The sequence below is a fragment of the Pantherophis guttatus genome, chromosome 1 (genome assembly GCF_059756535.1).
Source record: "Pantherophis guttatus breed Tessera chromosome 1, ASM5975653v1, whole genome shotgun sequence".
NCBI classification, from domain to species: domain Eukaryota; kingdom Metazoa; phylum Chordata; class Lepidosauria; order Squamata; family Colubridae; genus Pantherophis; species Pantherophis guttatus.
The window spans coordinates 269,866,771-269,881,095 of NC_142063.1; the positions used below are offsets into that span (position 1 = coordinate 269,866,771).

The window sequence follows — 14,325 nt, forward strand, 5'->3', positions numbered from 1 at the left end:
CTTCTAGCTCTTCTAGGAATGTACATACCAAAGAGGTCAAAAGCAGACAACAAAGATCCGGGGTGAGATTCAGCTAGTTTGGACTGGTTCGGGGGAAACGGATGCTAATTTTACATCTGGTTCGCCGAACCGGTAGTTGCAAGGACTGGCTGGCCCCGCACACCCTGTCCCTCCCCTCCCAGAAGTCTCCACACGGCTCATTTTGGATGTCAGGCAAGTGCAGGGCCTGCGCAGAGGCTCTGGGAGGGTGAAAAATGGGCCTCCCGGAAGTTCTGGAAGTCTGGAAACGGGCCCATTTCTGGGCTCCAGGGGAGACCATTTTCACCCTCCTGGAGGCTTGAGGAAAGTCTCCGGAGCCTGGGGAGGGCAAAAAATGGGCCTCCCAGAAGTTCAGAAATGGGCCCGTTTCCGGGTTCAGGAGGGCCTTCAGACCCTGGGAGAGGCCGTTTTCACCCTCCTGGAGGCTCGAGGAAAGGTGAAAATGCCCCCACTGCTGTGGTGCAGGAGGCTGAGTTGGCCACACCCACCATAGCTATGCCCACCTAGCAACCGGGCAGATAACTGGTTGCTAAAATGTTTGAATCCCACCCCTGCAAAGATCTATATTTTATTTGTGACTGAGGCCTGGAAATCAATCCAGTAAAAGTTGTGTCACTATAAAAAAATGTACTATAAAAGTTTGGGTTTTAGAAGGCAAGTTGTGTAATATATTGTTTATCTGAAACTGCACTTGTGATTATACCTATATAATTTAAAAATTAATATTTCCAAACCTTCAAACACAAAGTCACAAACTGAAATTGCTGATAAATATAAACCATAATAGTTTGAACAATCTGAGAGGCCCAGTTTTGTATAGTTCTTTATTTTGCCAATAATAGATAACACATTTTCAAATCAAAGATGAAATCAATTAAAAACAGAAACTGGCCAAAGACATGACCTAGTTTTCAAGGGAGGGAGCACCATTACAGAGTTGCCTTGATGTAAGCAGAATATATCTAACAGATGATAGCCTGGTCCTTCTGATTATTTTTTTAAAAAATTGTTATATTGGACTTAGATGTGACCATCTAAAGATACATACTGATGTTTGGTGCTTATGAAAAACACATACACAAAAGCCAAATGTCATAATTAATCCCACAATTAATACTTGTGAGAAATTCAAAGCTTGAACAAAAACTTTGGAATCTGATATTGTGGGAAGTAACTGTGAAGTTCCCTGTGAAGCAATTGGTTGTTTCTAGGTTTCCTTAAGGATCAGTCAAACCAATGATCTCCCATGCACATTCTGTTCCATTCAAGGCTACATTTCCAACACCATTCAAATTTACACTGAGATTGAGGACATTTCATATGCATACATCCACCTAGAAGAAAGTCAATAATGTATATAAGAAAATCATACAGGACAGGCAACCATTAGTACAAATGTAAACATAAGCAGATAATAAGTTGTCATGTTTGTGATTATCACAGCAATTAACTATGTGTTTCACTTCAGATCCTACTGTTAATTTATATGTGAAAGGGACAGTGGAGCTCTTTTAATTTTGCAAACTCTTCATTGCGCAGGATAGCTGCCCAGAGTCTCCTAGGTGCCACGGGTGATAGCATTTGCCGATTAATTTATTGAACTATACTTTCAAGAATCTTTAATCGGGGGGGGGGGGGGGAGAGAATGTAGTTTATGAAATATTGCACTTATCCATTCTAAATTCCTTTTCAATTCATGGAAATTGAGCTCAGATGAAATTCTGATTCTGAAGTGAGCCTAAAGGAGACACTCAATGTGAAATGCAACTCTCTCTGCCTTTATAGTTTCTCTAAAGTCCAGAATGCAGGGGTGAAATGCTCCCGGTTCGGACCGGATCACCCGATCCGGTAGTAATGGAGGTGGGTGGTTCAGAGAACCGGTAGCAAAAATCCCTGCCCCCCCCCTTTGCCCAGCTGAGCCGCACAATCATCAGAAGCTTTTTTAAAAAATTTAAAAGCATTTTTTTTATAACCTCTTTGGCCGAAAAAATGTTTTTAAAAGGAAAAGAAGCCTCTGCCGATCAGGCAACTCAGCTGGGATCATCAGAGGCTTTTAAAAGCATTTTTTCTACAGAGATTGTAGAAAAAATGCTTTTAAAAGCCTTTGACGATTCCAGCTGAGCCACACCATCATCAGAGACTTTTTTTTTTACTTTTAAAAGCATTTTTCCAGCCAAAGAGGTTGTAGAAAAAATGCTTTTAAAAATAATTAAAAAAAGCCTCTGATGATCACGCAGCTCAGCTGGGCCGGGGGGGGGGGGGGGGGCAGGAATTTTTGCTACCGGTTCTCTGAAGCACCCACCTCCATCGCTACCGGATCAGGAGCATTTCACCCCGAATCCATCTATATCAAGATTCTGCAACCTACACCTAGATTTTAAATGATGGTTTGGGAAAGTGACAATCCATATATATCAAGATAGTGCACTTACATCTTGAATAATGATTTTGTGGAGCGGCAATTCATATATATCAAGGTTGTACAAGCTACCTTTAAATTTTGAATGATGGGTTTTCGGGCTTACCCTTCTAAAATGGGAATAGTGGCTAGATAAATGCTACATATTATTTGATTTATATTAAAAAGTCTTCAAATTATATAAGCGTAACTAATATGAATCTTCTCCTACAATTTAATTATACTGTATTTTCTTCCAGTCACATTAATAATTATAATATGGAAGTAGTACTTGGGAATTATTATACTCAAAGTTTTGAGTGGCCATAAATAGTTCTCAGGCTATGGACCATTGAATAAAATCTGTTATAAGAAGCCATGGAAATATGCTTATGCAACTCTGAAATGTGTAAACAAAGGGTAAAGAGGAAGTTTTCTAGTGATTAATGGTATTGAGAAAGCTTACTGATCATGTGGATCGCTAAAATAAGGCTTTCTCAGTACACGGACAAAATCAAAGTGTTGCTCAATGCATATAAATAAGAACTTCGTTTTAGAAAATTACTAATTTCATAATTTAGGGCCCAATCTAAGGTCCTGGCTTTTACTTGTCCTTTCACTTAACTGGTTGAACTTTTTCTAGCAGCTATGTAATTCCCAAGGTATATTATTAGCTTTCTTCATGAAGTCCTTTTCATGTGCAGATTATTTCAGATGTTGAGAAAGGACCTGCCATTTTTCAGTCACTATAGTACAAAAGAATTGGACAGCCTCTGCTCTCTGCTTGGATACTCTATTTAGAGCATGGCTGTTTCTAATTGTGTGCTAACTAAAGAAGCATGAGAACATCAAGACATCTGGGTACCAACCGTTTGCCATTGTTTCATGGCTCAAAATACAATAGACTAAGAAAGCTAAGTATAAATGTGCACCCAGTTTCTTTTCATTACATGCTTATGAAATTGCAGCGGTCCCCAACCTTTTTGGCACCAGGGATCATTTCTATGCAGAGAGGTTTTTCTGCGGACCGGAGGGGGTATGGTTTCGCGTGTTGCCTGCATCCCATGGATGGGGCTTTGTGTGGCTTGGTTTCTGGCATGTTGTGGACCGGTGCCAGTCCATGGACTGGGGGTTGGGACTGGGTGCCAGTCCATGGACTGGGGGTTGTGATTCTCAACAAGCATATGACCTAGAAATACTATTGGGAAATAGATGTACTTTTTTTCCATCTGATATGAACACACGAAATTAAGGTCTACACACTTCAAATAACAACACAGGATGACACAACTCTGACAAGGTAGTAATCACAAGTAAGCCTAATATAACCACCATTCCCATCTAGCAGCAACCTGAATCAGAGCACCAAGGGAAAGTGAAGCAGTGTGGCACCTAAATTGAAATTAAACCAAATTATATTCTGCTGAGTAGGAATTCTAGACATTGAAATCCAACACATCTGCAACAGAGGTGGGTTTCAGCAGGTTCTGACCAGTTCTGGAGAACCGGTAGCGGAACCTCTGAGTAGTTCGTAGAACCAGTAGTAAAAATTTTGACTGGCCCCACCCCCATCTATTATCTGCCTCCCGAGTCCCAGCTCATAGGAAGGAAATGGGGATTTTGCAGTATCCTTCCCCTGCCATGCCCACCAAGCCATGCAACGCCCACCAAGCCACACCCACAGAACCGGTAGTAAAAATTTTTGAAACCCACCACTGATCTGCAGGGTAGCGAGTTTGGAAAGTAAATTCAAAAGTAAATTATCCTGTGAGTTCTGCCTTGTTCTCCTTTTACCCTAATCTTCTGCAAATTTTAGTTGCATGTGTTTTACTTTTCAATTAAGAGTTTCTGAAGGACAATTTTGTATGTTCATTTCCTACAGTGACTGAAAATTGTAATCTTGTTTCATGATTTTGAAATGGCCTTTTTGGTCATAGTGAATTATCAGAACTTATTTTCTAGAAAGTTAATAGTTTTATTCATGCCCTACAGATGCTTTTTCAAGAGGCAACTGGGCTTTCTTGTTTTTCTTTGAAGACATTTCACTTCTCATCCAAGAAGCTTCTTCAGCTCTTCAAATGAAGCTTCTAGGATGAGAAGCGAAAGGTCTTCAAAGAAAAACAAGAAAGTCCAGTTGCCTCTTAAAAAAACAACTTTGGGATAACCATGACCTGGATAACCAAAAATCTCCTTAGACAGTGTTATTCATGGTTTTGAATGTTAAATCACAAAACACATTTAGTTAATTCTAAAACAGTGAAAATTATAACCATGCTAGGTTACACTTGATATATTGGAGTGCTTTGCAATGTTGTTTTAAAATCTGTCTATGGGGGAATGGGAAATATCCTTCAGGAAACTCACCGTCCTTTTCTACTGGAACATGGCATTTAGGGCATGGCTTTGTTGTTCTTTTTATTGTTTCTTTGGATGCATCTTCCCAACGAGCTTTCATGGCGGCATGTTCATCAATTTCAAATCCCTGCAAAGAGAGAAGAAACCATGAACTATGGATAAGTTACACAAATCATGACACGTGACCACTTCCTCTAGATCAGTGTTTCTCAACCTTGGAAGCTTGAAGATGGGTGGACTTCAACTCCCAGAATCCCCCAGCCAGCGCTGCTGGCTGGGGGATTCTGGGAGTTGAAGTCCACCCATCTTCAAGCTACCAAGGTTGAGAAACACTGCTCTAGATTGTCCTTTTTTTTTCTTCATACAATAATTGGAGTAGTTGTATTATACCAACAGCTGAAAGTTTATTCTTAATAGATGAAGGTAGTCTTTGACTTACAACAGTTCATTTAGTGACGGTTCAAAGTTACAACTGAAACAAGTGACTGTTTTTCACACTTATAACCACTGTAACATCCCCATGGTTCTGGGTTCAAAATTCAGATGCTTTGGCAACTGACTCATATTTATGACGGTTGCAGTGTCCTGGGGTCATGTGATCCCCTTTTGCGACCTTCTGACAAGCAAAGTCAATGGGGGAAGCCAGATTCACTTAACAAGCATGTTACTAACTTAACAACTGCAGTGATTCACTTAACAAACTGTGGCAAGAAAGGTCATAAAATGGGGCAAAACTCACTTAACAAATGTCTCAATTAGCAACAGAAATGTTGGGCTGAATTCAGTGGTGGGCTGCAGATTTTTTAACAACCGATTCTCTGCCCTAATGACTGGCTGGGCGGGAATGGCTGGGTGGGCGTGGCCAACTCGATGTCACTTACATCGAGGGGTGCTTCGCCTTGCCCGCCCTCTCATGACTGTGGGGATGCTGCAACGGTCGTAAGTGTGAAAAACAGTCATAAGTCACTTTTTTCAGTGCCCTTGTAACTTTGAATGGTCATTAAATGAACTGTTGTAAATCAAGGACTACCTGTACAAAAATAGAAAAAGCTTCTTTGCGTGCAAAAAGCTGCCCTAAATACCAGTTGTTAGATTAGAAATGGTGGAATATAGACTGAAGATCAATGAGTCACAGCCGTCATAGAAACCTAAACCATTCTGTCTGAATACTTCCTTTTCCTCAGCAGTATCTGCAATCCAGAGTTACAAATCAGGCAAGTTGCCAGAGCACATTGAGGAATTAAAATAGTTAAAATACAAGGATAACTATCAGCAGCCAAATTACTCTTGCTCATAAAGTGACACCTTTTAGCAGAGAGGTCATCTAGGCTCTCCAGAAAGTGGGTGGGCATATTTGGGCTACAAAATGCTCAGCTAAGAGACAAATTAACAAATTAACATCTCAGCTAAAGAGACGAATTAACAAATTAACATTTTGAGTGAGGGCTAATCCCATTCTGCCTTTGTTCAGACCTTGCCCCAGGGAATTTTTGCTTATGAATATAATATCTATTTCTTTATCCCTTAAGTGCTGACATCTTCTGTGGGCTATTAAGGAAGGTGGGGGCTGCTTTCTCCCTCTAAGAAAACATGTTTCTCCATTTCTCATTCAGGGAAATATATTCTTGCTTTTTAATATTTCTCAAAATATTTCATTCTTCTAGGAGACGGGTGGGTGCTAACTTTCTACAATTCGTGCCATGTTACTATGCCATATTATCATGAGAGAAAACTAAAACAAATTGGAAGGAGGATCCACTTAATATCAGTGAGCAATCATGTGCCTTGCCCACTCCGAAGCAATGCAAGAGACTCCTGTCCCAAAGTTGCTTTTTCAAGAGCCAACTGGATTTTCTGGAATCTAAGAATCTCTAAGACTACCCCCACCAACACTGCCAAAGCAAGCTACAAGAATATAAACTGACAGCAAACCGCACTCCTTACTAGCACTGATGATGTTACCTAGTTTGGGTAATGAAACATCTGCAAGAAAACAAGCAAGCTCAGAGAGCACTAAAGACCCCACATGGTGCATGTCTAAAGATATGTTAGCCCCTATGCAGAATGAAAGAAAGATATATTGTCCCAGATGTGAACCAAAGTGCAATTATTCTGGACAGAAGCAGTGTGAGTGTCGGAAGATAGGGGGAAAAGCCGCAAAAAAGAACATTATTAGGTAGGGGATAAAGGTAAAGGTTCCCCTCGGACATATGTGCTAGTTGTTCCCGACTCTAAGGGGCAGTGCTCATCTCCGTTTCAAAGTGAAGAGCCAGCGCTGTCCAAAGACATCTCCGTGGTCATGTGACCGGCATGACTAAATGCCAAAGGCGCACGGAACGCTGTTACCTTCCCACCAATGCCGGTCCCTATTTTTCTACTTGCATTTTTTATGTGCTTTCGAACTGCTAGGTTGGCAGAAGCTGGGAAAAGTAATGGGAGCTCACCCCGTTACGTGGCACTAGGGATTTGAACCACTGAACTGCCGACCTTTTGATCGACAAGCTCAGCATCTTAGCCACTGAGCCACTATGTCCCTCAGGTAGGAGATGCAGATGGAATTTCCCAAAATCATGCAATGTTCCTCTGGATTTCAGATAAGGCAGCCCATGCCCATGCAATTATGTGCTGGAGGGCTTGTTAATCTTCAGCAGAAAATTTTCAGATGGTTCTGAAGGCTGCATGGAGAAAAGGACAGGTTGCCACCCTATGTGCATTTACCTACATACACATTTTACAGAATGGAATGAGACTTTCTTCTGGATAGTTATGCAGTAAGTTACACTGTAATCTGACAATTTACTTTAGGAGTTTAACCAGCTTCACCATTTCTGGATTTTCAGTTCGTTCTACTCATCCATTAAGAAACTGTACTTAGAATAACTCCATTCATGTTCATCAGCTATTCTCGAATGGAAGTCTATTCTAAGGGCACGTTATGAATTCTCCCAGGAATGTCCACGAATGAGAAGAAACTCTAGGAATGCGGTTTGTCCCCTGAGAACTTCTTCGTTGCTTTTTTCCCCCCTCTTGATTGTTTATCTGGTGCTGTTTCTTGCTTATCTCGGTTGCTAAGGAGGATGTGCGCTGTGCCGTTTGTTTTCTTCCTGTGGTTTTGGTTACGCCATTTGAACGGTAGGGAGGTGGAGGTTATCTCTAGGTGATGGCTGAGTTGTCAGAACATCAACATGCTAGGTCCTTTAGTATAACATTTGAAATGGTAAATTTTATAAATAAATCATGTTGATTATTTAGTTTGTGTTTAACTGGGGGTGCCGCCCAGAGTTACATGCAAGAGAGATGGGCAGCTATATAAATTCAGTACCTACCTACCTATCTATATACATAGATGTGTGCCTTGAAAACAATATGACAATATGTCCTGGAAAAGGAATTTTGTATTGCTTACGTGGTTACCTTTTCAAAGACAACTCTGGGTTTGTGAGATGCAACAAATTAACAATGTCTTTAAAATCCTATTGATGAATACAAAGTTCCCCTTGCTCCCTCCCCCAAATCATTCAGATGATTAACAGGTAATTTTGTACTTCGTAAAATATTCAGGATTAATTCAGATTGAAAGAAAATCACTGGCGGATTTCAGAAAGGGCTCCCTGTATCTTTCTTCAGTAGCACAGTGCCACCATGTGCAAAATATGAAGACTGCATGAAGTGAAAGAAAGAAAGGGCATAATAAAATAACTGGAAATTGGAGGACAGAGAAGGTTACTGAATGGCTGCATTGATATGTTCCTATAATTGGTCATAGGCAAGATTGTCATGCAGATACAGTATATTAAACTCAGGGCAATTGTAGGATGGGAAATATCCCCCCCCCCAAATAGCTCTGAATTTGATTTGGATCTTATACAGTAGAACTTAATTTGAACCCATGTTATCTGATCATGGGCCTCAGATAACATGAAATTATAAGGCGGACGGCCTCATTAAGCCTTCCTTGTATTTGCCTCGTGCAAAGGCTCGTAGATTATCAGCAGGGGATGATAATCCTCTGCTGATCCCCTGCTAATCCCCCCTTTTCTTTTAAATTGAGAATTTTAAATCTGTTTTTAAATTATTATTATTATTTTTTTAAATTTGATTTATATGCCGCCCTTCTCCGAAGACTCAAGGCGGCTTACAATGCGTTAAGCAATAGCCTTCATACTTTTGTATATTTATACAAAGTCATCTTATTGCCCCCACAAACTGGGTCCTTATTTCACCTACCTTAGAAAGGATGGAAGGCTGAGTCAACCTTGAGCCTTGGAGAGATTCGAACCAGCAGTAATTGCAGGCAGCTGTGTTAATAACAGGGTGCTTAGACCACTGTACTATCAAGTCTCTTTTGGGATTTTTTATTGGGATGTTTTAAATTTGTCTTGGGCTAAATTGTTTAATCTGGTTTTATTTTTGCTTTTAAATTTTTGTATTTATGTATTTTATTTTTGTGCCTGTTCACCACCCTGAGTCCTTCAGGAGTAGGGCGGTATATAAATCTAATAAAAGAAAAGAAAAGAAAAGAAAAGAAAAGAAGAAAAGAAAGAAAGAAAGAAAGAAAAAAGAAAAAAGAAAAAAGAAAGAAAGAAAGAAGGAGATTCTATATTCAGAATTTGTATTCTGTATTCGGCTTCTGTAAAACTGTTGACTTTAGACCAATTTAATTGTACAGGTAGTCCTCAAGTTACGGCCACAATTGAGCCCAAAATTTATGTTGCTAGGTGAAACATTTGTTAAGTGAGTTTTGTTCCATTTTACAACTTTTCTTGCCACAGTTGTTAAGTGAATTGCTTAACAACTGCATTTGTTAAGTTTGTAACATGGTTGTTAAGTGAATCTGGATTCCCCATTGACTTTGCTTGTTAGAAGGTCGCAAACTCTCATCCCATGAACTCAGGACACTGCAACTGTCATAAATATGTATCTGTTGCCAAGCATCTGAATTTTGATCATGTGACCTGCTATGGTTGTGTGAAAAAATGGTCATAAAACACATTTTCAGTGCCGTTGAATTTTGAACGGTTGTAAGTCGAGGACTACCTGTACTTCCAGAATTCTGAGGCAGGATGTTTGAACTGTGTTAGTGACTAACCAGATTAATCACCTTGTGCAAAAAATTTTTTTAACCAATCTTAGTTTTTACAACAAAACCACAGCTCCTTGATCTGCTTCCTCAAAAAAGTACATGCAGAGACAAGTTTGATATTAAAACTATTTTTTACCTCAAGACAGCTGGGGGAATGTGCTTGTAAAAATAGGATTCTGTTTGTGCGGTTTACTTAGATGGAGTTGTGCTCTAGGGATCCATATTTATATCTAAATTATAATATTGAACAAAGCATGACTGAAGCTTCTGGTTGCATTTCAATGGGATTCACTTAAATGATGATCCAGATAAAGCTAAAAAAATGTATGTGATTATTTCCTATCAATATATTGGGAAATATCAATATACAAATTGCCTTTTCTATCACCCACTGTTTGAAAAACCACACTATCCCAATACACCTCTTTATCTTTACCTCCCAAATTGTGACTTTCAGGAGGTTTGGGCACATATGCTATGCTGGGTTTGTTTTATCAGGTTCTCTAGTTTCAGACAGATGGTTAATTAGGTCCCAGAAGGATTCTCTCTCTCTCTGTGACTTACTCATAAAGTTCTTCTCATCCTGTGAAGAAGCAACAGGAGTGCCATAATGTACTGAGGAGCTTAGTTATTGGTCCATCCTACCACCCTGGGGGAGATATACCTAGGTGCCTGCTTAGTGTCAGGTTGGGTTTGCCAATGTGTGCCTGGGAGATGACTACCTTTTCCATCTCCCATGAGGCTTTATGGCTGCCTGGCATTAGTTTTTAACAAGTCTCTCTTGAATCAAATCAATAAATAAGGAAGCACTGGCTCCCCTATTACCTTTTTAATTAAAAAAAAAATCTCTCTGGGCCCCATTAAGCCCCCTTGGCACCAGGAACTGATAGCTAATAAAAGGGCAACAGAAATCCAATGGTATACTTTTATGATAAAAAGATAACTCTGCTTGTCAGCGACCAAGAAAAAAAAGACAAAAAAGATAACAAGATGGAAAGGATGTTGATCAATTGTACCATCAAATTTATCTCTTTTTTAAAAACCTTAACATGAATTTTACTGTTGGGGGTCCCAACTGGAAGAGCTTTCTGAAATTTGGATTGTATAGACCAAAGTTCAATTTCATAATCTTTTTTCCTGCTATTGAAGTAAATTGATTTAAATATGCATAATTTAATTGTATAACATGACATTTCTATGACCAGGTCTAAGTAGTATAAGACAAGCCATATTTTTAATGCAGTCAGACTGGACAGATGCTCATGTGTATTTACTTGCTGGGTACCCTTATCTCACATTGCAATGGGTCTCTTTCAAGGGTGAAATACTCCCGGTTCGGACCGGATCGCATGATCCGGGAGTGATTGTGACAGGTGGTTCGGAGAACCGGCAGCGATGGCGGCACAAGGCTCCGCCCACCTGCCCAGGTGTCGTTACTTCCTGCTTTTAAAAGGTTAAAAGATAAAGGCTCTGACGATTGTGTGCTGTGATCATCAGAGCCTTTTTTTTACCTTTTAAAAGCATTTTTTTACAACCTATTCGCCCGAATAGGTTGTAAAAAATGCTTTAAAAAAGTTTTTTTTTTAATTTGGCCACACCCACCCCAAGCCACGCCCACAGAACCAGTAATAACAAATTTTACATTTCACCACTGGTCTCTTTGCCTCATCTGCTGAGCTCATCATTTGTCTAGCACTGGTGAAGCTCCACCAAGGAGAGATCATGCTTCCATGCTGGTAGCCTTTTGAAGTTAGGATTGAGGGTAAAGACCATATAGGGAACGTATGGTAGGGCTACAGTAATTTCAGAATGATTTGGTTTGGAAGATGGCAGAGCTCATTTAACCAATTTCCCCCTTGCCTTTCTCTTCTTAGGGTGATTAGCATAGCTAGGACAAGGCAACATTGGAAATACAATACTAAAAGTATTAACACGTTGTCTGCTTGTCCAAATGTGAATAGAAAGGATTGTTTACTATAATTACCAGATGAATTCTCATTCTCTTTTGTCAAAAGGAACTTATGAACTATGGATAGTATAAAAAGGCTATATTTCCATCTCTCATAATCAGGGCCGGATTTAGATTGAAAGAGGCCCTAGGCTATTCCACTTATGAGGCCCTTTCACCAGTGGTGGGATTCAATTTTTTAACAACAGGTTCTGTGGGCGTGGCTTAGTTGGAGGTGTGGCTTGGCAATCATGTGACTGGGTGGGCGTGGCTAGCTGGTCACGTGACTGTGTAGGCATGGGTAGCTCGTCATGTGACCGGGTGGGCGTGGCTATGTGCATAGACTTTTTTCAGAGGGCTGAAAAAAGTCATTTCTGACTGGGCCTTGCACTTTTGACCGGTCCTCACACTTATGACCATCCTCACATTTATGCCTGTGCAGCTTTCTTAACAACCATGTCACTCATTTCACAACTGCTTCTCTTCACCATGGTGACAAGATAGGGCAAAAATGTAAAATGTGAGGACAGTTGTAAGTTCGAGGACTGATCAAAAGTGCGAGGACCAGTCAGAAATAACCTTTTCAGCCCTCTGAGTAGTCCATATGCATAAAAGGATACAGCAATAGAGAGGGATGAAGGAAGGGAAGGGAAATTAGAGTAGGAGAGAGAGGAAGGAAGAGAGGAGGAGAAGGAGAAAGGAAGAGGAAGTAGGGAGGAGAAGAAGAGGGGGAGGAAGAGAAAGTAAGAAGGAAAGAAAAGAGAGGTGGTAGGTTTGAGGAGAAAGATTGCTGTACAATAAAAAAGATGAAAGGGAAGAAAGCCAACCCCAAACAAATATAAAGATATTAAGATAAAGAATGAATTGTTAAACTTTAAAGAATAAAAGAGAACAAATATGAATAAATAACAATAATTAGAAACACACATACAAACATACAATGTATTTTCTTTGAACAGAGTATTTGGCCGGTTCACAAATTTAAACAGTGTTTAGTCATTTCAATTAAATTTACAATTTCTATATTTCCTTTTTGCCATATTTATTCCTCATCTATTTTTGTAAAAAACCAATATTACCCTCATCCTCATCTCTAATTTTAATCAAATTCAATTTTTCCCTTCTATTCTATATTATACCCCTTCCCATTGTCATCTATTTTTATATCCATCCTCACATTGGTTAATTATGTAATATTACAGTTGTTTAATATGAATTCAACATTTTAATATAAATCAATTAGTTATATAACTACCTTTTTTGTATATTAATCAATATAAACATGAATATTCCAATTATTTCCATGCAATCCAATTTCTTACAAATCAATTAATTATATTTACCAATAATAATAAACCAAATAATTTCCCCTATATATTCCTCCAAAGCACAACTTAACCATTTCTGCTTTCAACACAATATACAATTAATAGTATCTCAATTATTACAATTCCCTAGTTAAATAGAGCTTTTTTTCTTTTGTTTTAAAATCTCCTCTTTTTCCCTAAATTTCCTGTTGTTTGCACCTACCTTTTTTGGTGAGGAAAAAGAAATCTGCCTGCCTAATTTTCCAACGTGCAAAGCCAACAGCCTGCTTTACTTTCTCTTTCGTTTTTCAGTATAGCTAGGGGGGGAAAATCAGCACTCTTTGCAAGCAAGGAGCAGATCCCTGAGCAAAACAGCTGAGAGCAAATCAGCTGGGGGTCAGGAGCCGATCTAAGCAAGGGCTAATTACAAAAAAAACACCGAACCCTTTGTTAAATTGCTGGCTCCCCCGCCCCTCGCCCACCACTATTTATTGGCAATAAATAGTGGTGCGGAGGGGCGGGGCAAGCCAGCAATTTAACAAAGGGTTCGGCTGCAGCACTGGCTCTAGGGCGGCCCTTTGAAGCCCTGCGGCAAGAATTTAAAGTTTTTTTTTCCTCTAGCCATCGGAGGCAGCAATAGATTGGGAGTGGGCGGGGTAAGCAAACGGCCGACGATCCAACAGAGCAGAGAGTGAGGGTGAGTGAAGGCATGGAAGCGGCTTTCTCCATCCTGCTCTCTTGCGTCCGGAGCCGGTGGGGAATCACGTGGCAACCCACATGGATCCCAGGCAGCGGAACTCAGGCTAGGGAAGGGATGGGCAATTGTGGCTCTTTTACAACCTGTGGCCTTCAACTCCCAGAATTCCTGAGACAGCCAAGCTGTCTCAGGAATTCTGGAAGTTGAAGTCCATAGGTTGTAAAAGAGCCACAATTGCCCACCCCTGGCTACGGTAGGCTGGCGCCGCGCGGGTGGGAGGCAAGGGGCGGGCGAGCCAGCAATTTAACAAAGGGCTCGGCCGAACCCCCTAGAACCCCCAGAATCCCACCACTGTGTAGGCCCCTCTTGATCTTGAGGCCCTAGGCTGAAGCCTAGTTAGCCTATAGGAAAATCCGGCCCTGCTCATAATCAACCATGTCTCATATATGCCTCTCAGGTCTTGATTTGTTTCCCCCAGAACTGATGATAGCTTAAAGG

General features: G+C 40.3%; 1 protein-coding gene across 3 annotated transcripts in view; it reads right to left on the reverse strand.

Moving 5' to 3' along the window:
• Positions 1–849: 849 nt before the first annotated feature.
• The window catches only part of PRKN (parkin RBR E3 ubiquitin protein ligase), a 722,481-nt gene continuing 709,005 nt past the window's right edge, over positions 850–14,325 (reverse strand). For all 3 annotated transcript variants that reach the window (XM_034428505.3, XM_034428508.3, XM_034428509.3), the window contains 2 exons: positions 4,802–4,919; positions 850–1,373 (listed from right to left, as the gene is read on the reverse strand). In XM_034428505.3, coding sequence (XP_034284396.2) covers positions 1,264–1,373; positions 4,802–4,919 — 228 coding nt within the window. In that variant the 3' untranslated portion in view covers positions 850–1,263. The remainder of the gene's footprint in view (positions 1,374–4,801; positions 4,920–14,325) is intronic.